The sequence below is a fragment of the Littorina saxatilis genome, linkage group LG14 (genome assembly GCF_037325665.1).
Source record: "Littorina saxatilis isolate snail1 linkage group LG14, US_GU_Lsax_2.0, whole genome shotgun sequence".
NCBI lineage: Eukaryota > Metazoa > Mollusca > Gastropoda > Littorinimorpha > Littorinidae > Littorina > Littorina saxatilis.
In genome coordinates, this window is record NC_090258.1 from 44,970,757 (window position 1) to 44,995,412 (window position 24,656).

A 24,656-nucleotide genomic window follows, 5' to 3' on the forward strand; every position below is an offset into this window, starting at 1 on the left:
TTGTCCTTGTAAATATGTTCTGACGTTGACAATGAATGAATGAGTTTCAAAAGGTCATGAATTGATTATTGTAAGCAAGAAAGTATTTGAGAATTTGAGGAATGAGTTGATATTTGCTATGTCAGAAACAAACCAATTTGTATGTTCTAATTAAACCATTGGCTATTGTTTGGAAAGAATGAGTTGGTGAAAGACTACAAATTCTTCTAATCTTCTCTCTGCTTTCCTAAACTTCTGAGCGGGAGTCAGATGATTGACTGTGTGTGTGTGTGTGCACATATAAAGAATCTGGAAGGAGATTAATAAGGATAATTACGGATCTTCTTTATTTCAAATCTCTTACAAGTGACATGAAAAGAGTGCACCACTATGAAGTTCACAGTGACATGAAAAGAGTGCACCACTATGAAGTTCACAGTGACATGAAAAGAGTGCACCACAATGAAGTTCACAGTGACATGAAAAGAGTGCACCACAATGAAGTTCACAGTGACATGAAAAGAGTGCACCACAATGAAGTTCACAGTGACATGAAAAGAGTGCACCACAATGAAGTTCACAGTGACATGAAAAGAGTGCACCACAATGAAGTTCACAGTGACATGAAAAGAGTGCACCACTATGAAGTTCACAGTGACATGAAAAGAGTGCACCACAATGAAGTTCACAGTGACATGAAAAGAGTGCACCACAATGAAGTTCACAGTGACATGAAAAGAGTGCACCACTATGAAGTTCACAGTGACATGAAAAGAGTGCACCACAATGAAGTTCACAGTGACATGAAAAGAGTGCACCACTATGAAGTTCACAGTGACATGAAAAGAGTGCACCACAATGAAGTTCACAGTGACATGAAAAGAGTGCACCACTATGAAGTTCACAGTGACATGAAAAGAGTGCACCACAATGAAGTTCACAGTGACATGAAAAGAGTGCACCACTATGAAGTTCACAGTGACATGAAAAGAGTGCACCACTATGAAGTTCACAGTGACATGAAAAGAGTGCACCACTATGAAGTTCACAGTGACATGAAAAGAGTGCACCACTATGAAGTTCACAGTGACATGAAAAGAGTGCACCACTATGAAGTTCACAGTGACATGAAAAGAGTGCACCACTATGAAGTTCACAGTGACATGAAAAGAGTGCACCACTATGAAGTTCACAGTGACATGAAAAGAGTGCACCACAATGAAGTTCACAGTGACATGAAAACAAATCACTAAACACATGGAATATCAACCAATATGTCATTCTTATTGGCAGTGGAACCCCCCTTTATAGCCCCCCCAATTTAAGACTCCCCTTTATAGCCCCCCCAATTTAAGACTCTCCTTTTTAGCCCCCCCAATTTAAGACTCCCCTTTTTCAGACCCTCTTTCCTCAGATTTTCCCCTCACAACCTCTGTAAATTTAGCGCCATTTTCAGACCTGATTTTCTTGGTCTTAAAAGGGGGGTTCCACTGTAACATATATCGTCTGCCCTTTCAATTAAACCTCACATTTTTCAATGGATGTAAACACAAAAAGAATCTGTCACCAAACAATGGGTAGAATCTACTGCAGGTTTGTGACAAGACTGCATGATATATCCATAATATTGAATACTGTAATGAGAAAGAAAAATCACAAAGATGCTTTTTTAATGACAGAAATAACAGACGGAATGCTGGCCTACTCATAGTTACCATGCCTCTTATTACAAGGAGAGGAGAGATGGTCAAATATCATGTCACATTAATCTAATGTCCTAACATACTACATAGAGAATAGTTACCATACCTCTTATTACGAGGAGAGGAGAGATGGTCAAACATCATGTCACATTAATCTAATGTACTTTCTTTCTTTCTTTATTTGGTGTTTAACGTCGTATTAATCAATCAATCAATCAATCAATGAGTCTTATATCGCGCATATTCCGTGGGTACAGTTCTAGGCGCTCTGCAGTGATGCCGTGCGAGATGAAATTTTATACGGCCAGTAGATTGCAGCCATTTTGGCGCATATTTACCTTTCACGGCCTATTATTCCAAGTCACACGGGTATAGGTAGACAATTATTAACTGTGCCTAAGCAATTTTGCCAGGAAAGACCCTTTTGTCAATCGTGGGATCTTTAACGTGCACACCCAATGTAGTGTACACGGGGGGAGGTTCGGACACAGAAGAGAGTCTGCACACAAAGTTGACTATGTGAAATAAATTTCCGCCGAACCTGGGATCGAACTCACGCTGACAGCGGCCAACTGAATACAAATCCAGCGCGCTACCAACTGAGCTATATCCCCGCCCATTAATCTAATGTACTAACATACTACATAGAGAATAGTTAACAAATATCTTTTTGCAACTGCAGACTGTCTTAAAACAGACCGTATTATGATCACAGAGAAAAACAAAACTTGACTAAATGTAAAAACTAAAAAGTCTATTTTTCTGTGAGAAATTTCATGTAGTAGGCTAATACAGATTAAAGCGGAATGCAAACAACAAAATATATGATTTGTCAAATTAAATTTCACACAGCAGAAGATAAGGACCATCTGACATATACCAGTTTCTGCACAATGTATTATGGTTTTCAACATCTGTTTGTATACGCTTTCTTGAAATCTGATAATTACCACCACTTCACTGGAAAATACACTAAAAAAATGCAACAAGCTTTCAGTAAATGTACAGTGAAATCTGATAATTACCACCACTTCACCAGAAAATACACTGACAAATGCAACAAGCTTTCAGTAAATGTACAGTGAAATCAGTAAATGTACAGTGAAATCAGTAAATGTACAGTGAAATCAGTAAATGTACAGTGAAATCAGTAAATGTACAGTGAAATCAGTAAATGTACAGTGAAATCTGGATTTCAAGACGGTCTACGTCCATATTATACGTCTTGTCAGACCCGGCTGTCTCAGATTCTCTCTTTACAATGTTTGTGGCTCTAATATCAAGAAGGAACGTTCGGCCTTTTGAAGTCTATTAACAGAAGAGCTACAGTACACACTACCTGCCTGTGCACAGAAGCGGGAACTTGCTACTTCATAATTTAACAACTCGGTGTTTTCCACTAAATGTGAACTAAGACATGGTGATATTCTGGTTATAGTGAACAAAACTATCATTCAAAAGCATGCTTTTTTTTTTATCTGGAAATGTGTGTTCACAGACTCACACACTCGGACATTTTCCATGGAGTGAACGTTTAACCTTTTCCCCACAATTTCACAGTAAATGTAACAGAATCCAAACAATAATTACCAAAAAAAATTAAAAAATTTAAATACAGAAGGCCTATGTTGACCAAGTTTATTTTAGCCGAGACCAGCTGTGCTGCAGCAGGTCACTCAGAATTGTAGTAACTTTGTAGAAACTGTGTATCAACACGTTGGGATGCAGGCGTTTGATGGACGTTACAGGAAGCGACTGAAGCTAACAGTCTGAGCGGATATATCCGTACCTGGCCAGATAGAGCCATATGAGTGGGTACGGATATATCCGTACCTGGGAGACATTGAGTTAAACACCCACCATTAAAGAAATGCTGACTAGTTTTGTTCTTGGCAATTAATGTGACACAGAGTCAACAAGCTGAGATGAAACTAATGGTCTGCTTGTTCAAACTCTTATTGCTTGTTCTTTGCTTTCTTTCACAAAATGTGCTCACAGTAATACACAACTGTTGCATAAATCTGAACTGTAGAACATGTAACTGGCCAATACATATTATTCTTACCTACCAAGGAACTGGTGGGGGGGGGGGGGGGGGGGGGGGGGGGGGGGGAGGTGTTAGAAATAATTATGAAAAATTGTTTCAGAAATACATGCACACAAAAAATGCAAGTGAAAGAGTTGAGTTATTCTTACATCTGATGACTCGCTATTATGTATACATCTTTTTTCTTGGACTGACGTTAAACGCAAAATAATCAATTTTTTATAAAGCAAACAAGCACAAACTCAATTCTACCGGCCAATGCAATTGTGTGGCAATCAGCTAAGGAGACAACAAACTCAATTCTACCGGCCAATGCAATTGTGTGGCAATCAGCTAAGGAGACAACAAATTCAAACTGTGATAAATAAAGCATTGAAAGGGGTTGTGAAATAACCATCCACACCATCAAAGATCATCACAGAACACGTTGCATTTATCAGCATGAAATATATCCAATACTTTTTTGAGAAATCTGACTAGATTTTGTTTCACGCTGGTAGAAAGACATAAAAAACAACTCTTGCATTCAAGAAAATCAAAAATCATTGAATCCTGCAAATAAATAAAGAGAAACAAAGAGAAAAAGTTGCCCTTCTCCAACAGTAAACTGCAAACTGCATCATTAATGAAACTTAGAAAAAGAAAATATATACACTAAATGCATAAAGCCATCACAATTCTAAAAACTTAGTTGTAGAAAAAACCGATACAGAATCTACCAAAATCTTTTTGCATTAACGTTTTGATATACACTTTATGTTTACCAAACTGTTTATAGAACGTTTTGATATACACTTTATGTTTACCAAACTGTTTATAGAACGTTTTGATATGCACTTTATGCTTACCAAACTGTTTATAGAACGTTTTGATATACACTTTATGTTTACCAAACTGTTTATAGAACGTTTTGATATGCACTTTATGCTTACCAAACTGTTTATAGAACGTTTTGATATACACTTTATGTTTACCAAACTGTTTATAGAACTTGCGAAAAGGAAAAAGTATTTGTGATCTAAACAACGAAGTGACTGTGGTATTTGTGACCTTCCAGTTTGAAGTTTGTATCGCACATGTACGTGCAAAATGGCTGTTCTTGTATTGTCATTTTAACACCGACAACATGCCCCGCTGGTTTTCATACCCAGTACAGTGTTTTGCAGGGAGCAGGGAAAGATTGGTACAAAATCCAGAGTTACTAAATGAGCTTTTTTCACTATACTCTGTGCCCCACAGCAAACAGCTGCAACACTTGTCTTTCTAACATGGGGCCGGGTACCCTGGAACCCCCCTTCAAAGACCCCCCTTTAAAGACCCCCCTTTAAAGACCCCCCTTTAAAGACTCACCTTGAAAGACCCCCCTTCAAAGACCCCCCTTCAAAGACCCTTTTCAAAGACCCCCCTTTAAAGACCCCCCCTTCAAAGACCCCCCTTCAAAGACCCCCTTTAAAGACCCCCTTTAAAGACCCCCCTTCAAAGACCCCCCTTCAAAGACCCCCCTTCAAAGACCCCCCTTTAACGACCCCCCTTCAAAGACCCCCCTTCAAAGACCCCCTTTTAACGACCCCCCTTCAAAGACCCCCCTTCAAAGACCCCCCTTCAAAGACCTTGATTTTACAGCTTTTCTGTTCACAACCTCTAGATATACCACCATTTACAGCCAACCCCCGTAGATATACCACCATTTACAGCCAACCCCCGTAGATATACCACCATTTACAGCCAACCCCCGTAGATATACTACCATTTACAGCCAACCCCCGTAGATATACCACCATTTACAGCCAACCCCCGTAGATATACCACCATTTACAGCCAACCCCCGTAGATATACCACCATTTACAGCCAACCCCCGTAGATATACCACCATTTACAGCCAACCCCCGTAGATATACCCCCATTTACAGACTATCCCCTGTAGATATACCACCATTTACAGACTATCCCGTGTAGATATACCACCATTTACAGACTATCCCCTGTAGATATACCACCATTTACAGGCTATCCCCTGTAAATATACCACCATTTACAGACTATGCTGTGTAGATATACCACCATTTACAGACAATCCCCTGTAGATATACCACCATTTACAGACAATCCCCTGTAGATATACCACCATTTACAGACTATCCCCTGTAGATATACCACCATTTACAGACTATCCCCTGTAGATATACCACCATTTACAGACTATCCCCTGTATATATACCACCATTTACAGACTATCCCCTGTAGATATACCACCATTTACAGACTATCCCCTGTAGATATACCACCATTTACAGACTATCCCCTGTATATATACCACCATTTACAGACAATCCCCTGTAGATATACCACCATTTACAGACTATCCCCTGTAGATATACCACCATTTACAGACTATCCCCTGTAGATATACCACCATTTCTAGACTATCCCCTGTAGATATACCACCATGTACAGACTATCCCCTGTAGATATACCACCATTTACAGACTATCCCGTGTAGATATACCACCATTTACAGACTATCCCGTGTAGATATACCACCATGTACAGACTATCCCCTGTAGATATACCACCATTTACAGACTATCCCCTGTAGATATACCACCATTTACAGACTATCCCCTGTATATATACCACCATTTACAGACTATCCCCTGTATATATACCACCATTTACAGACTATCCCGTGTAGATATACCACCATTTACAGACTATCCCCTGTAGATATACCACCATTTACAGGCTATCCCCTGTAAATATACCACCATTTACAGACTATGCTGTGTAGATATACCACCATTTACAGACTATCCCCTGTAGATATACCACCATTTACAGACAATCCCCTGTAGATATACCACCATTTACAGACTATTCCCTGTAGATATACCACCATTTACAGGCTATCCCCTGTAGATATACCACCATTTACAGACTATCCCCTGTAGATATACCACCATTTACAGACTATCCCGTGTAGATATACCACCATTTACAGACTATCCTGTGTAGATATACCACCATTTACAGACTATCCCCTGTAGATATACCACCATTTACAGACTATCCTGTGTAAATATACCACCATTTACAGACTATCCTGTGTAGATATACCACCATTTACAGACTATCCCCTGTATATTACAGACTATCCCGTGTAGATATACCATCATTTACAGACTATCCCCTGTAGATATACCACCATTTACAGACTATCCCCTGTATATATACCATCATTTACAGACTATCCCGTGTAGATATACCACCATTTACAGACTATCCCCTGTAGATATACCACCATTTACAGACTATCCCGTGTAGATATACCACCATTTACAGACTATCCCCTGTAGATATACCACCATTTCTAGACTATCCCGTGTAGATATACCACCATTTACAGACTATCCCCTGTAGATATACCACCATTTCTAGACTATCCCCTGTAGATATACCACCATGTACAGACTATCCCCTGTAGATATACCACCATTTACAGACTATCCCGTGTAGATATACCACCATTTACAGACTATCCCGGGTAGATATACCACCATGTACAGACTATCCCCTGTAGATATACCACCATTTACAGACTATCCCCTGTAGATATACCACCATTTACAGACTATCCCCTGTAGATATACCACCATTTACAGACTATCCCTTGTAGATATACCACCATTTACAGACTATCCCGTGTAGATATACCACCATTTACAGACTATCCCCTGTAGATATACCATCATTTACAGACTATCCCCTGTAGATATACCACCATTTACAGACTATCCCGTGAAGATATACCACCTTTTACAGACTATCCCGTGTAGATATACCACCATTTACAGACTATCCCCTGTAGATATACCACCATTTACAGACTATCCCGTGTAGATATACCACCATTTACAGCCAACCCCCATAGATATACCCCCATTTACAGACTATCCCCTGTAGATATACCACCATTTACAGACTATCCTGTGTAGATATACCACCATTTACAGACTATCCCGTGTAGATATACCACCATTTACAGACTATCCCGTGTAGATATACCACCATTTACAGACTATCCCCTGTATATATACCACCATTTACAGACTATCCCGTGTAGATATACCACCATTTACAGACTATCCCCTGTAGATATACCACCATTTACAGGCTATCCCCTGTAAATATACCACCATTTACAGACTATGCTGTGTAGATATACCACCATTTACAGACAATCCCCTGTAGATATACCACCATTTACAGACAATCCCCTGTAGATATACCACCATTTACAGACTATCCCCTGTAGATATACCACCATTTACAGACTATCCCGTGTAGATATACCACCATTTACAGACTATCCCCTGTAGATATACCACCATTTACAGACTATCCCGTGTAGATATACCACCATTTACAGACTATCCCGTGTAGATATACCACCATTTACAGACTATCCCCTGTAGATATACCACCATTTACAGACTATCCCCCGTAGATATACCACCATTTACAGACTATCCCGAGTAGATATACCACCATTTACAGATTATCCCCTGTAGATATACCACCATTTACAGACTATCCCGTGTAGATATACCACCATTTACAGACTATCCCCTGTAGATATACCACCATTTACAGACTATCCCGTGTAGATATACCACCATTTACAGACTATCCCCTGTAGATATACCACCATTTACAGACTATCCCGTGTAGATATACCACCATTTACAGACTATCCCCTTTTTAAGACCTGACTTTGTCAGATTTGTGAAGGTGTTAAAAGGGTGGTTCCAGGGTAGAAAGACGAGCGTCTCATGTCAAGCCTGTCTTCAGCAGCCCCAACACTTGCACAACCTGTCCGCAACCTTCCAGGTTCCGACCTCTTTGTCACATCAGTCCATGCTGGATTCACAGTTGGGGACAATGCCGACCCCCACGCCCCCTTCGTGCGCGATCATGGGCGCCACAAACACCCACTTGTTCAAGTCTGGGTCGTACATTTCTGTCGACGACAGTTTTGTCTGACCGTCGTAACCGCCGATAGCGAACAGTTTTCCGTACGTGGCGGCCACTGCCACTCGGCTGCGCTTGATGTTCATGGGCGCCACGTCGGTCCACTTGCCGGTCTCGGTGTCGTAACGCTCCACTGTACGCTGGAACACGGCGCCGTCGTAGCCGCCAATGGCGTAGAGCTTGCCCTTGAGAGTGGCCACGCCCAGTCGACAGCGCTTAGACCTCATCGGGGGCACGTCCCGCCACGTTCCCAGGGTGCAGTCGTAGCATTCCACCTGGAGGACAAACAGAGGGCAAAGTGATTGTGTTGCAAGTGATCTTGTTATTTTCTACCATGGAACCTCTAATATTGGAGTACAATAAAGCTAAACAGATAAGGTAACCCCACCCCCCCCCCCCCCCCCACCTTAAAAAACAAAACAAAACAAAAACATTACACACAAAACACCAAAGTTACCACATAGTACGTCACACATAAAAACATTACACACAAAACACCAAAGTTACCACATAGTACGTCACACATAAAAACATTACACACAAACCACCAAAGTTACCACATAGTACGTCACACATAAAAACATTACACACAAAACACCAAAGTTACCACATAGTACGTCACACATAAAAACATTACACACAAAACACCAAAGTTACCACATAGTACGTCACACATAAAAACATTACACACAAACCACCAAAGTTACCACATAGTACGTCACACATAAAAACATTACACACAAAACACCAAAGTTACCACATAGTACGTCACACACAAACACATTACACACAAACCACCAAAGTTACCACATAGTACGTCACACACAAACACATTACACACAAAACATCAAAGTTACCACATAGTACGTCACACACAAAAACATTACACACAAAACACCAAAGTTACCACATAGTACGTCACACATAAAAACATTACACACAAACCACCAAAGTTACCACATAGTAGGTCACACACAAAAACATTACACACAAAATATCAAAGTTACCACATAGTACGTCACACACAAAAACATTACACACAAACCACCAAAGTTACCACATAGTACGTCACACACAAAAACATTACACACAAAACATCAAAGTTACCACCAAGACTGATCCTGCTGTATTCACAAATTTGAGATCTATCTCACCATATTTGCAATTTGTTAAAAACTGAGAAAAAAGTCACAGAAAGCAGCACAACTGACCGAGTCAAAAATGGAGAGTCCGTCATGGCCGCCACAGCAGTAGATCTCTCCCTCCAGCACAGCCATGCCCGATGCACTGCGGTGACATTTCATGGGGGCCACCAGCACCCACCTGTATCACACACCATATTTAGGTTATTATATGCATATACATTATAACAATATGACCAGAGTGAGGACTATAGTTACAGTCTTGCTCAGAATCCAGAACGGTCATGCCAGAATGCACTAATTATACTCGCATAAATTTCATTTCATATTTCATATTAAGGTTTCCTTTGCAGATATGCCAGTTCCTTCTTTCAGGAAGAAGCGAGGTGCAATATGCAATAATTGCTACAGTGCTATCCATTGTTCTATTTAATGCATGTATGTGTTTGTGCTTTCCGAGCCTTCAGGCTTTTGTTGTGAACTACTGAAGATTATACCTCAAAGTCTCTTCTTAGAAAGATAAGAATATGAAGGAGGTAAACCTGGCTGTAAGAAGGACTGCAAGATTGTTTCATCAAAATCAAACAACAAAATCACTTTTCAGAATTCCAACAAACATTTATCACTGCATATACATACACACCTTACTGTCAACAAACATTTATCACTGCATATACATACACACCTTACTGTCATCAAACATTTATCACTGTATATACATACACACCTTTACTGTCATCAAACATTTATCACTACATATACATACACACCTTTACTGTCATCAAACATTTATCACTGTATATACATACACACCTTACTGTCATCAAACATTTATCACTACATATACATACACACCTTTACTGTCATCAAACATTTATCACTGTATATACATACACACCTTACTGTCAACAAACATTTATCACTGCATACATACACACCTTTACTGTCCACAAACATTTATCACTGCATATACATACACACCTTACTGTCAACGAAGATTTTTTATCAAATAATAAAATTGCGCAGCAGAAAAACGTGAAGGTAAGAATAATAAGATGAAGAAATGGCATCAAAAAAATATGACCAGATGTCTGATTATACAGTTGTGCAAGACTTAAATAATTCTGGAGTGCGATCGACAGTAGGGGACAACAGTGCAATAGGTTGAGATTCAAGACGGAGAAAAATTACTAATGACCCAAATCACAAGTAATTTATTCAGATATTTATTCAGATCTATGAATCCAGTGTCAGTGTGTTGGCCCCTAGAGGCCATCAAAATAACATCTATATTCACAGCAATTCAAAAAGTCTGCACTGTGCAGCCAAACACTAAGGAGAAAATGCAGAAAACCATCCAGGTTTATGCTACATCAACATTCTATTTAGCTGTCCTCCTTTCCTTCTTTTTCCATTATTTAATGATTTGTTTATTTGGCTCAAGCCATTTTGAACTGTAACATACCTTTCGTATTTCATCTAAATTTGTTTGATTTTTTTTTAATCTATAATTTGTTACAAGCTTAATTTTCGAAGCTGAATCTTCAACTTAACCCCCAAAATCACAATAAACAAAATCATTTTGTTGGAGTTATTTAAAATGCTGTGAAAAACTGTCCTAAAACAAAAATGTTTTCAGCATGTACTTGTTAAGCTATGGGATGAACAGTAACAAAGGCGTCACACTTGTTAAGCTATGGGATGAACAGTAACAAAGGCGTCACACTTGTTAAGCTATGGGATGAACAGTAACAAAGGCGTCACACTTGTTAAGCTATGGGATGAACAGTAACAAAGGCGTCACACTTGTTAAGCTATGGGATGAACAGTAACAAAGGCGTCACACTTGTTAAGCTATGGGATGAACAGTAACAAAGGCGTCACACTTGTTAAGCTATGGGATGAACAGTAACAAAGGCGTCACACTCCAAACTGCACGACAGTTATAACACCAAGACAAACCATCTTGACCTACTTTAATTCACCCATAAAACAAAAATGAGTAGAAACGTAGAATGTTTTCCTTGCTACGTTACAGGAACAATACACCACCATTTACAGACTATCCCCTGTAGATATACAGTACTTTGGTTAGATCCCAAATTTCAAAGGCTTCACACTGCAAACTACACAACAAGCAAATCATTAAAAAAAAAAAAAAATCAAATGACCTAGTTGTTGTTATTCATGAAGATAGCATCCGCATTTGTATTCTACTGTCTATGTATATAATAACATATCTAGATTACTGCGGTTACTCACACCCGTACCCTCCTTTCACTCGTTGATTATTAAAGATGCAGGAATTCACAGCACATTTAAATATTGCTGCATCGCAATACAAGAATAAGTGTAATATTTGAGTTTATTTACACAATCGTATGATTCACACTTTAATGAGAGTTGTGCGATCCCGGTCCATTGTTGTTGGTTGTTTGATTATTTTCTGGCGCCCTCTTTTTTGCCAACATCCAACATACTCGTTAACTTTTATTGTTGATACACCATATGATATAACAACAACATGATATGTATCAATTACAAATGCACAAAAACATTTGGCAGATACTCTTGATTTTAAGTACTTTGTTTGATGAGCCACCATTTCGATTCCATTCCTGATGGAAACCAGCTCCTCCAAATTAACTCTGTACATAGATATTGACTTTTTGTTTGTTTCAAACCTCCCCTTAGAAACCACGGCTGTTGTCATTCTCTTTTTCTTTCACCGAAGCGCGAGATGCATACAGAAGACATGCCAACACACCGTTCTCTCGGCTATCCTACTGTTCTCAGTCCTGCTAGAAAATGTCACTTAATTTGAGTTTGTACAGAGCCTGAGAGTCGGGTGCTTATATGGGAGAGCAGTTGCTCGATGTCGCAAATTGTCATTTTTGTACATCTATATATATATACGACTTGTGTGTGTGTGTGTGTGTGTGTGTGTGTGTGTGTGTGTGTGTGTGTGTGTGTGTGTGTGTGTGTGTGTGTGTGTGTGTGTGTGTGTGTGTGTGTGTGTGTGTGTGTGTGTGTGTGTGTGTGTGTGTGTGTGTGTGTGTGTGTGTGTGTGTGTATTCGCGATGCACGGCCAGAGTTCTCGATGGATCTGCTTCAAATTTGGTGGGCATATTCAGGTAAGACCCCGGACACAACCTGGTTGATGAGAATTTTCAACACGTACTGTCAGCGCACAGCGCTGAACTGATTTTGGTTTTTCTGTAGATCCATTCCCAGTAACTCTTCCTTATCTTCTCCAGTGTTTTGCGCGTTTATCTCCCTTCCTTCCCGTTACTATTCTTAGAAGGTCACTGTCCACAACGCTTTCATCCCGGCGAAGCCGGATATTCCCGTTACTATTTTTAGGTCACTGTCCACAATGCTTTCATCCACACTCACATTCTACTTCTTCCCGGCGAAGCCGGGTATTCGGCTCTACTTCTTCCCGGCGAAGCCGGATATCATTCGGCTCTACTTCTTCCCGGCGAAGCGGGTATTCATTCTAGTATTTGGATTACACACAAGCTCTGAAAATAAAAAAATAAAAAATTATGATTACAATTATTTTTCCGAAATCGATTTAAAAACAACTTCATCTTATTCCTTGTCGGTCCCTGATTCCAAAAACATACAGATATGATATGTTTGGATTAAAAACAAACTCAGTAAGCTAAAAAGAATAGACATACAGAAAAGCGTGTTATCCTGCTCAGCGCGACCACTACCGCACTATTCTGCATGGCTTGTCGATTTCACTGCCTTTGCCACGAGCGGTGGACTGATGAAACTACGAGTATGTTGTCTTGGAGAAAAAAGCAGTGCGTTCAGTTTCATTCTGTGAGTTCGACAGCTTGACTAAATGTTGTTATTTCGCCTAACGCGACTTGTTTTTGTTTTGCTGTTGTCGATTTTGTGTGTGTTTTTACATTTAGTCAAGTTTTGACTAAATGTTTTAACATGGAGGGGGAATCGAGACGAGGGTCGTGGTGTATGTGTGTCTGTGTGTGTGTGTGTGTGTGTGTGTGTGTGTGTGTGTCTGTGTCTGTGTGTGTGTGTGGAGCGCAGAGTAAACTACTGGACCGATCTTTATGAAATTTTACATGAGAGTTCCTGGGTATGATATCCCCAGACGTTTTTTTCATTTTTTGGATAAATGTCTTTGATGACGTCATATCCGTCTTTTTGTAAAAGTTGAGGCGGCACTGTCACACCCTCATTTTTCAATAAAAGTGATTGAAATTTTGGCCAAGCAATCTGTATGTCAGTGAATGTGTGGGCGTGTGTGTGTGTGTGTCAGTGTGTGTGTGGGTGTGTGTGTGTGCGTGATTTTACCAACACTACGCTAAATTCCTTGTGCTTTAAATGTTTTTTTTAATGTCACTTGGCTCAATAAATACTGTATTCTGTATTCTGTATTCTTCGATGAAGGCCGGACTTTGGTATTGCATTTCAGTTTGGAGGCTTAAAAATTAATTAATGACTTTGGTCATTAAAAATCTGAAAATTGCAATTAAAATTATTTTTTTATAAAACGATCTAAAATTACGTTAATCTTATTCTTCATCATTTTCTGATTCCAAAAACATATAAATATGTTATATTCGGATTAAAAACAAGCTCTGAAATTGAAAATTAAAAATATAAAAATTATGATTAAAATAAAATTTCCAAAATCGATTTAAAAACAATTCAACTTATTCCTTGTTGGTTCCTGATTCCAAAAACATATAGATATGATATGTTTGGATTAAAAACACGCTCAGAAAGTTAAAACGAAGAGAGGTACAGAAAAGCGTGCTATGCAGCACAGCGCAACCACTACCGCGCTATACAGGCTCATCAATTTCACTGCCGTTTGCGCGAGCGGCGGACTATGGTCATTGTGAAAAAATGCAGTGCGTTCAGTTTTATTCTGTGAGTTCCACAGCTTGACTAAATGTAGTAATTTCGCCTTACGCGACTTGTTGGTTTTTGTTTTTGTTTTTTTCTTCTTCTTTCTTCCATACATTCGTAACGTTATTTATGCTGACCTCTCCATGAAAATGTACATTTATCTGAACTTACTTAATGCATGACTGTCTCAGCATCGATGTTCTCGTCCCATGCGCTTCATTCCTAGTCTCACCTTATTTTTTTATTATTTTTTTAATTTTTTTTTTTCCCTCCGTGTAGATCCTCCTGTTTTGATTAAGTTCCCCATACCCCCCTCCTACATTTTGTTCTTCTGGTTAATAATTGTGTTGTCCACCATCATGAAAACTTGTGTAACTTAGCATTGTTATGGTCACGTCAAATAAACATTTGCTTGAGTTCGTGTCCTAGCTGCATTTTTGTCACTTGTTTCATGTCATGTGTTTTGAATAAAATTGTGTTTAAACCAAATGACCTAGTTTATCTTGGTCTATGATATTACAAATCAGGGGAAAGGGTGCACAAAAAGAGGGGAAGGGGGGGGGGGGAGTCAGGCAGAAGGAATGAGAGGGGGTAGGGGGGGGGGGGGGAGTGTAGGAAGGGCAATGCTGTCACTTCAGTTCAAGAGACAGAAAGAAATGGAGATGAGGAAATGAAGGGAGAGAGAGAGAGAAAACGGGGGGGGGGGGGGGGGGGGGGGGGGTGTGTCAAATGGGGAGAGGTAAGGACAGGCAGGACTTGCTCTAGAAAACTATAATTTAGAGGAAAGAACTCACAGTGAAAAAGACAGAGGAGGAACAGAATGAGCTCAAGGGAGAGAGTAGTTTGATGGGGTGGGGAGAGAGTAGTCTGATGGGGTGGGGAGAGAGTAGTCTGATGGGGTGGGGAGAGAGAAGTCTTATGGGGTGGGGAGAGAGTAGTTTGATGGGGTGGGGAGAGAGTAGTCTGACGGGGTGGGGAGAGAGTAGTCTGACGGGGTGGGGAGAGAGAAGTCTGATGGGGTGGGGAGAGAGTAGTCTGATGGGGTGGGGAGAGAGTAGTTTGATGGGGTGGGGAGAGGGAAGGTAAAGGCACCCTGGTGGGAGAGGGATGGGGGGAGGGGTAGGGAGACAAAAATGAGTGCAGGGGGCATTGAACAGCTGTGCCGGTGTGTCAAATCTAAGTAAACAGCCCAGCCCGGCAATTCATCATTCCCAATAAAGAAAGGATTTGCCTATTGAACCGTCCCCAGCTCTCTCTCGCCCCGCCATTGTCACATACCAGGAGAGAGGGACACGACATCTGTCAGTGTCAGAGGGGAAATCATTGATGCACTACGCGTGGCAGGCTGTGCACAAATCAACAACTTGACAATAATTTCTTCCCTGCATTGACATGCCTCATCAATCCTTGCTGTTTGTTTCTCTGTCCCTGTCTATCTCTGACTGTCTGTCTCTGTCCCTGTGGCCTGTCTGTCTCTGTCCCTGTCTATCTCTGACTGTCTGTCTCTGTCCCTGTCTGTCTCTGTCCCTGTCTATCTCTGTCCCTGTCTATCTCTGTCCCTGTCTGTCTCTGTCCCTGTCTATCTCTGTCCCTGTCTGTCTCTGTCCCTGTCTGTCTCTGTCCCTGTCTATCTCTGTCCCTGTCTGTCTCTGTCCCTGTCTGTCTCTGTCCCTGTCTATCTCTGTCCCTGTCTATCTCTGTCCCTGTCTATCTCTGTCCCTGTCTATCTCTGACTGACTATCTCTGTCTCTGTCTCTGTCTATCCCTGTCCATCTCTGCCTTTCTCTGTTCCTGTCTGTCTCTGTCCCTGTCTATCTCTGTCCCTGTCTATCTCTGTCCCTGTCTGTCTCTGTCCCTGTCTATCTCTGTCCCTGTCTATCTCTGTCCCTGTCTATCTCTGTCCCTGTCTGTCTCTGTCCCTGTCTATCTCTGTCCCTGTCTATCTCTGTCCCTGTCTGTCTCTGACTGTCTGTCTCTTTTTCTTCTGTCTTCCTACGTGTTTGTGTCTCTCTCTCAGATTTTTGTTGTCTTCAGTCTTATGTTTGTCTCTGACGGTCTCTGTCTCCTTGTTTTGTATGTCTCATCTCAGCTCTCTCCCCCTGACTCTTTCTGAATAATGATTTCCTGTGCCGTTATTAGTGACCATTTACATGTGTATGTACTTGTTTTTCTGTGGTTTCAGCCCCCTCCCCCCTCCCTCCTTTCATTTTAATCAATATTTGAATTTGCACTGGTTGCCCTTGTTATACTGGTATCTGACTGCTAATCCAAACACACCAAGCCAAGGGTCAATATGAAAACAGATGATCCCATGCCCTTCCTTCCCATCCAGAATCGTGTTTTATTCATTGCAGCAAAGATTATTCACGACAGTGGCTACATTTGCGTATTAACCAACATCCATAAAATCTTGACACTCTTTTAAACTGGACTCCAAACGAACTTTGCTCTTCAATGTGAGGGTCAAGAAAATCTCTCATTTGAACAGTAAAGGTCGAGTGTTTTTAAAAACAATCAATTGTAAAAGAAGAAGTATCTGCCGTACTCAAATGCAAAGCTTTTAAACGTATGCAGACACACAAGCAAGCATCTACACACACCAACATGCACACACAAGCACACAAGCACACACACACACACAAGCACACACACACACACACACACACACACACACACACAAGCACACACACACACACACACATGTATAAAGAATACATGAATAAACTTATGAGAAAAAGATTCCACACAAAGAAAGTTGTGATTAAAACACAAACATCTTCATTCAGGTACATAAATCAGCTGCCAAAAATGAAACAACAAACTCACAAAAACACAAACAACAAGCAGAAAACGTGTGATAAACATGCACTCACTTGTCTGTTTTGACGTCGTATATTTCCACAGAGTTGAGGGAGGAGATTCCATCATAACCACCGCTGACCAGCAGTTTGCCGCCTACTGCCGCCGCTCCTAGTGCACTGTGACACACATTGGGTTGTACGTACAACACAGAACACAACTTTCTTGTAACATAAACTACCATTTGCTTTGTAATATTTGACTATTTCTGCACAATAATTGTCTTTCTGCAGACCGTTAACCCCACCGCAAACATAACACCATAAAAATGTCTTTTCTTTTAGACCTACAACGAAATCTTGAAAAGTAGGTCATGAAAGATAGGTAGTCATGTTATCTTCCCCTCTCTGATTCCCTCTACTCCCGGACCAAGCACTTCACAGCTCAATGTCAACCTTTAGCACCACCAAAGGACATCCCTGGACATCCACCAATATCATCCCCTCTCCTACTGTAACCATCACTTAAAGCTGAGTGTCAACCTTACCACTCTCTTCTCATCCCCTCTCCTACTGTAACCATCACTTAAAGCTGAGTGTCAACCATACCACTCTCTTCTCATCCCCTCTCCTACTGTAACCATCACTTAAAGCTGAGTGTCAACCTTACCACTCTCTTCTCATCCCTTCTCCTACTGTAACCATCACTTAAAGCTGAGTGTCAACCTTACCACTCTCTTCTCATCCCCTCTCCTACTGTAACCATCACTTAAAGCTGAGTGTCAACCATACCACTCTCTTCTCATCCCCTCTCCTACTGTAACCATCACTTAAAGCTGAGTGTCAACCTTACCACTCTCTTCTCATCCTCTCTCCTACTGTAACCATCACTTAAAGCTGAGTGACAACCTTACCACTCTCTTCTCATCCCCTCTTCTACTGTAACCATCACTTAAAGCTGAGTGACAACCTTACCAGTCTCTTCTCATCCCCTCTCCTACTGTAACCATCACTTAAAGCTGAGTGACAACCTTACCACTCTCTTCTCATCCCCTCTCCTACTGTAACCATCACTTAAAGCTGAGTGTCAACCTTACCACTCTCTTCTCATCCCCTCTCCTACTGTAACCATCACTTAAAGCTGAGTGTCAACCTTACCACTCTCTTCTCATCCCCTCTCCTCCCTTAACCATCACTTAAAGCTGAGTGTCAACCTTACCACTCTCTTCTCATCCCCTCGCCTACTGTAACCATCACTTAAAGCTGAGTGACAACCTTACCACTCTCTTCTCATCCCCTCTCCTCCCTTAACCATCACTTAAAGCTGAGTGTCAACCTTACCACTCTCTTCTCATCCCCTCTCCTACTGTAACCATCACTTAAAGCTGAGTGTCAACCTTACCATTCTCTTCTCATCCCCTCTCCTACTGTAACCATCACTTAAAGCTGAGTGACAACCTTACTACTCTCTTCTCATCCCCTCTCCTACTGTAACCATCACTTAAAGCTGAGTGACAACCTTACCACTCTCTTCTCATCCCCTCTCCTACTATAACCATCACTTAAAGCTGAGTGTCAACCTTACCACTCTCTTCTCATCCCCTCTCCTACTGTAACCATCACTTAAAGCTGAGTGTCAACCTTACCACTCTCTTCTCATCCCCTCTCCTACTGTAACCATCACTTAAAGCTGAGTGTCAACCTTACCATTCTCTTCTCATCCCCTCTCCTACTGTAACCATCACTTAAAGCTGAGTGACAACCTTACCAGTCTCTTCTCATCCCCTCTCCTACTGTAACCATCACTTAAAGCTGAGTGACAACCTTACCACTCTCTTCTCATCCCCTCTCCTACTGTAACCATCACTTAAAGCTGAGTGACAACCTTACCACTCTCTTCTCATCCCCTCTCCTACTGTAACCATCACTTAAAGCTGAGTGACAACCTTACCAGTCTCTTCTCATCCCCTCTCCTACTGTAACCATCACTTAATGCTGAGTGACAACCTTACCACTCTTTTCTCATCCCCTCTCCTACTGTAACCATCACTTAAAGCTGAGTGACAACCTTACCACTCTCTTCTCATCCCCTCTCCTACTGTAACCATCACTTAAAGCTGAGTGACAACCTTACCACTCTCTTCTCATCCCCTCTCCTACTGTAACCATCACTTAAAGCTGAGTGTCAACCTTACCAGTCTCTTCTCATCCCCTCTCCTACTGTAACCATCACTTAAAGCTGAGTGACAACCTTACCACTCTTCCCCTCTCCTACTGTAACCATCACTTAAAGCTGAGTGTCAACCTTACCACTCTCTTCTCATCCCCTCTCCTACTGTAACCATCACTTAAAGCTGAGTGTCAACCTTACCACTCTCTTCTCATCCCCTCTCCTACTGTAACCATCACTTAAAGCTGAGTGTCAACCTTACCACTCTCTTCTAATCCCCTCGCCTACTGTAACCATCACTTAAAGCTGAGTGTCAACCTTACCACTCTCTTCTCATCCCCTCGCCTACTGTAACCATCACTTAAAGCTGAGTGTCAACCTTACCAGTCTCTTCTCATCCCCTCGCCTACTGTAACCATCACTTAAAGCTGAGTGTCAACCTTACCACTCTCTTCTCATCCCCTCTCCTACTGTAACCATCACTTAAAGCTGAGTGTCAACCTTACCACTCTCTTCTCATCCCCTCGCCTACTGTAACCATCACTTAAAGCTGAGTGACAACCTTACCACTCTCTTCTCATCCCCTAACCATCACTTAAAGCTGAGTGTCAACCTTACCACTCTCTTCTCATCCCCTCTCCTACTGTAACCATCACTTAAAGCTGAGTGACAACCTTACCACTCTCTTCTCATCCCCTCTCCTACTGTAACCATCACTTAAAGCTGAGTGTCAACCTTACCACTCTCTTCTCATCCCCTCTCCTACTGTAACCATCACTTAAAGCTGAGTGTCAACCTTAACAGTCTCTTCTCATCCCCTCTCCTACTGTAACCATCACTTAAAGCTGAGTGACAACCTTACCACTCTCTTCTCATCCCCTCTCCTACTGTAACCATCACTTAAAGCTGAGTGTCAACCTTACCAGTCTCTTCTCATCCCCTCTCCTACTGTAACCATCACTTAAAGCTGAGTGTCAACCTTACCAGTCTCTTCTCATCCCTTCTCCTACTGTAACCATCACTTAAAGCTGAGTGTCAACCTTACCAGTCTCTTCTCATCCCCTCTCCTACTGTAACCATCACTTAAAGCTGAGTGTCAACCATACCAGTCTCTTCTCATCCCCTCTCCTACTGTAACCATCACTTAAAGCTGAGTGTCAACCTTACTACTCTCTTCTCATCCCCTCTCCTACTGTAACCATCACTTAAAGCTGAGTGTCAACCTTACCACTCTCTTCTCATCCCCTCTCCTACTGTAACCATCACTTAAAGCTGAGTGACAACCTTACCACTCTCTTCTCATCCTCTCTCCTCCCTTAACCATCACTTAAAGCTGAGTGTCAACCTTACCAGTCTCTTCTCATCCCCTCTCCTACTGTAACCATCACTTAAAGCTGAGTGTCAACCTTACCACTCTCTTCTCATCCCCTCTCCTCCCTTAACCATCACTTAAAGCTGAGTGTCAACCTTACCAGTCTCTTCTCATCCCCTCTCCTACTGTAACCATCACTTAAAGCTGAGTGTCAACCTTACCACTCATCCCCTCTCCTACTGTAACCATCACTTAAAGCTGAGTGTCAACCTTACCAGTCTCTTCTCATCCCCTCGCCTACTGTAACCATCACTTAAAGCTGAGTGTCAACCTTACCACTCTCTTCTCATCCCCTCTCCTACTGTAACCATCACTTAAAGCTGAGTGTCAACCTTACCACTCTCTTCTCATCCCCTCGCCTACTGTAACCATCACTTAAAGCTGAGTGACAACCTTACCACTCTCTTCTCATCCCCTAACCATCACTTAAAGCTGAGTGTCAACCTTACCACTCTCTTCTCATCCCCTCTCCTACTGTAACCATCACTTAAAGCTGAGTGACAACCTTACCACTCTCTTCTCATCCCCTCTCCTACTGTAACCATCACTTAAAGCTGAGTGTCAACCTTACCACTCTCTTCTCATCCCCTCTCCTACTGTAACCATCACTTAAAGCTGAGTGTCAACCTTACCACTCTCTTCTCATCCCCTCTCCTACTGTAACCATCACTTAAAGCTGAGTGTCAACCTTAACAGTCTCTTCTCATCCCCTCTCCTACTGTAACCATCACTTAAAGCTGAGTGACAACCTTACCACTCTCTTCTCATCCCCTCTCCTACTGTAACCATCACTTAAAGCTGAGTGTCAACCTTACCAGTCTCTTCTCATCCCCTCTCCTACTGTAACCATCACTTAAAGCTGAGTGTCAACCTTACCAGTCTCTTCTCATCCCCTCTCCTACTGTAACCATCACTTAAAGCTGAGTGTCAACCTTACCACTCTCTTCTCATCCCCTCTCCTACTGTAACCATCACTTAAAGCTGAGTGTCAACCATACCAGTCTCTTCTCATCCCCTCTCCTACTGTAACCATCACTTAAAGCTGAGTGTCAACCTTACTACTCTCTTCTCATCCCCTCTCCTACTGTAACCATCACTTAAAGCTGAGTGTCAACCTTACCACTCTCTTCTCATCCCCTCTCCTACTGTAACCATCACTTAAAGCTGAGTGACAACCTTACCACTCTCTTCTCATCCTCTCTCCTCCCTTAACCATCACTTAAAGCTGAGTGTCAACCTTACCAGTCTCTTCTCATCCCCTCTCCTACTGTAACCATCACTTAAAGCTGAGTGTCAACCTTACCACTCTCTTCTCATCCCCTCTCCTCCCTTAACCATCACTTAAAGCTGAGTGTCAACCTTACCAGTCTCTTCTCATCCCCTCTCCTACTGTAACCATCACTTAAAGCTGAGTGTCAACCTTACCACTCATCCCCTCTCCTACTGTAACCATCACTTAAAGCTGAGTGTCAACCATACCAGTCTCTTCTCATCCCCTCTCCTACTGTAACCATCACTTAAAGCTGAGTGTCAACCTTACCACTCTCTTCTCATCCCCTCTCCTACTGTAACCATCACTTAAAGCTGAGTGACAACCTTACCACTCTCTTCTCATCCCCTCTCCTACTGTAACCATCACTTAAAGCTGAGTGTCAACCATACCAGTCTCTTCTCATCCCCTCTCCTACTGTAACCATCACTTAAAGCTGAGTGTCAACCTTACCACTCTCTTCTCATCCCCTCTCCTACTGTAACCATCACTTAAAGCTGAGTGACAACCTTACCACTCTCTTCTCATCCCCTCTCCTACTGTAACCATCACTTAAAGCTGAGTGTCAACCTTACCACTCTCTTCTCATCCCCTCTCCTACTGTAACCATCACTTAAAGCTGAGTGTCAACTTTACCACTCATCCCCTCTCCTACTGTAACCATCACTTAAAGCTGAGTGTCAACCTTACCACTCTCTTCTCATCCTCTCTCCTCCCTTAACCATCACTTAAAGCTGAGTGTCAACCTTACCAGTCTCTTCTCATCCCCTCTCCTACTGTAACCATCACTTAAAGCTGAGTGTCAACCTTACCACTCTCTTCTCATCCTCTCTCCTCCCTTAACCATCACTTAAAGCTGAGTGTCAACCTTACCAGTCTCTTCTCATCCCCTCTCCTACTGTAACCATCACTTAAAGCTGAGTGTCAACCTTACCACTCTCTTCTCATCCCCTCTCCTACTGTAACCATCACTTAAAGCTGAGTGACAACCTTACCACTCTCTTCTCATCCTCTCTCCTCCCTTAACCATCACTTAAAGCTGAGTGTCAACCTTACTAGTCTCTTCTCATCCACTCTCCTACTGTAACCATCACTTAAAGCTGAGTGTCAACCTTACCCGTCTCTTCTCATCCTCTCTCCTCCCTTAACCATCACTTAAAGCTGAGTGACAACCTTACCACTCTCTTCTCATCCCCTCCCCTACTGTAACCATCACTTCAAGCTGAGTGACAACCTTACCACTCTCTTCTCATCCCCTTTCCTACTGTAACCATCACTTAAAGCTGAGTGTCAACCTTACCACTCTCTTCTCATCCCCTCTCCTACTGTAACCATCACTTAAAGCTGAGTGTCAACCTTACCACTCTCTTCTCATCCCCTCTCCTACTGTAACCATCACTTAAAGCTGAGTGACAACCTTACCACTCTCTTCTCATCCTCTCTCCTCCCTTAATCATCACTTAAAGCTGAGTGTCAACCTTACCAGTCTCTTCTCATCCACTCTCCTACTGTAACCATCACTTAAAGCTGAGTGACAACCTTACCAGTCTCTTCTCATCCCCTCTCCTACTGTAACCATCACTTAAAGCTGAGTGACAACCTTACCACTCTCTTCTCATCCCCTCTCCTCCCTTAACCATCACTTAAAGCTGAGTGTCAACCTTACCAGTCTCTTCTCATCCCCTCTCCTACTGTAACCATCACTTAAAGCTGAGTGTCAACCTTACCACTCTCTTCTCATCCCCTCTCCTACTGTAACCATCACTTAAAGCTGAGTGTCAACCTTACCACTCTCTTCTCATCCCCTCTCCTACTGTAACCATCACTTAAAGCTGAGTGTCAACCTTACCAGTCTCTTCTCATCCCCTCTCCTACTGTAACCATCACTTAAAGCTGAGTGTCAACCTTACCACTCTCTTCTCATCCCCTCTCCTACTGTAACCATCACTTAAAGCTGAGTGACAACCTTACCACTCTCTTCTCATCCCCTCTCCTACTGTAACCATCACTTAAAGCTGAGTGACAACCTTACCACTCTCTTCTCATCCCCTCTCCTACTGTAACCATCACTTAAAGCTGAGTGTCAACCTTACCACTCTCTTCTCATCCTCTCTCCTACTGTAACCATCACTTAAAGCTGAGTGACAACCTTACCACTCTCTTCTCATCCCCTCTCCTACTGTAACCATCACTTAAAGCTGAGTGACAACCTTACCACTCTCTTCTCATCCTCTCTCCTCCCTTAACCATCACTTA

General features: G+C 41.9%; 1 protein-coding gene across 1 annotated transcript in view; it reads right to left on the reverse strand.

Moving 5' to 3' along the window:
* Positions 1-5,331: 5,331 nt before the first annotated feature.
* Positions 5,332-24,656, reverse strand: part of LOC138947862 (kelch-like protein 18) — a 58,848-nt gene continuing 39,523 nt past the window's right edge. Inside the window, exons 9-11 of the mRNA XM_070319422.1 lie at positions 17,664-17,768; positions 9,970-10,081; positions 5,332-9,033 (exon numbers count right to left, since the gene is read on the reverse strand). Of these exons, the coding sequence (XP_070175523.1) occupies positions 8,638-9,033; positions 9,970-10,081; positions 17,664-17,768 (613 nt within the window). The 3' untranslated portion in view covers positions 5,332-8,637. The remainder of the gene's footprint in view (positions 9,034-9,969; positions 10,082-17,663; positions 17,769-24,656) is intronic.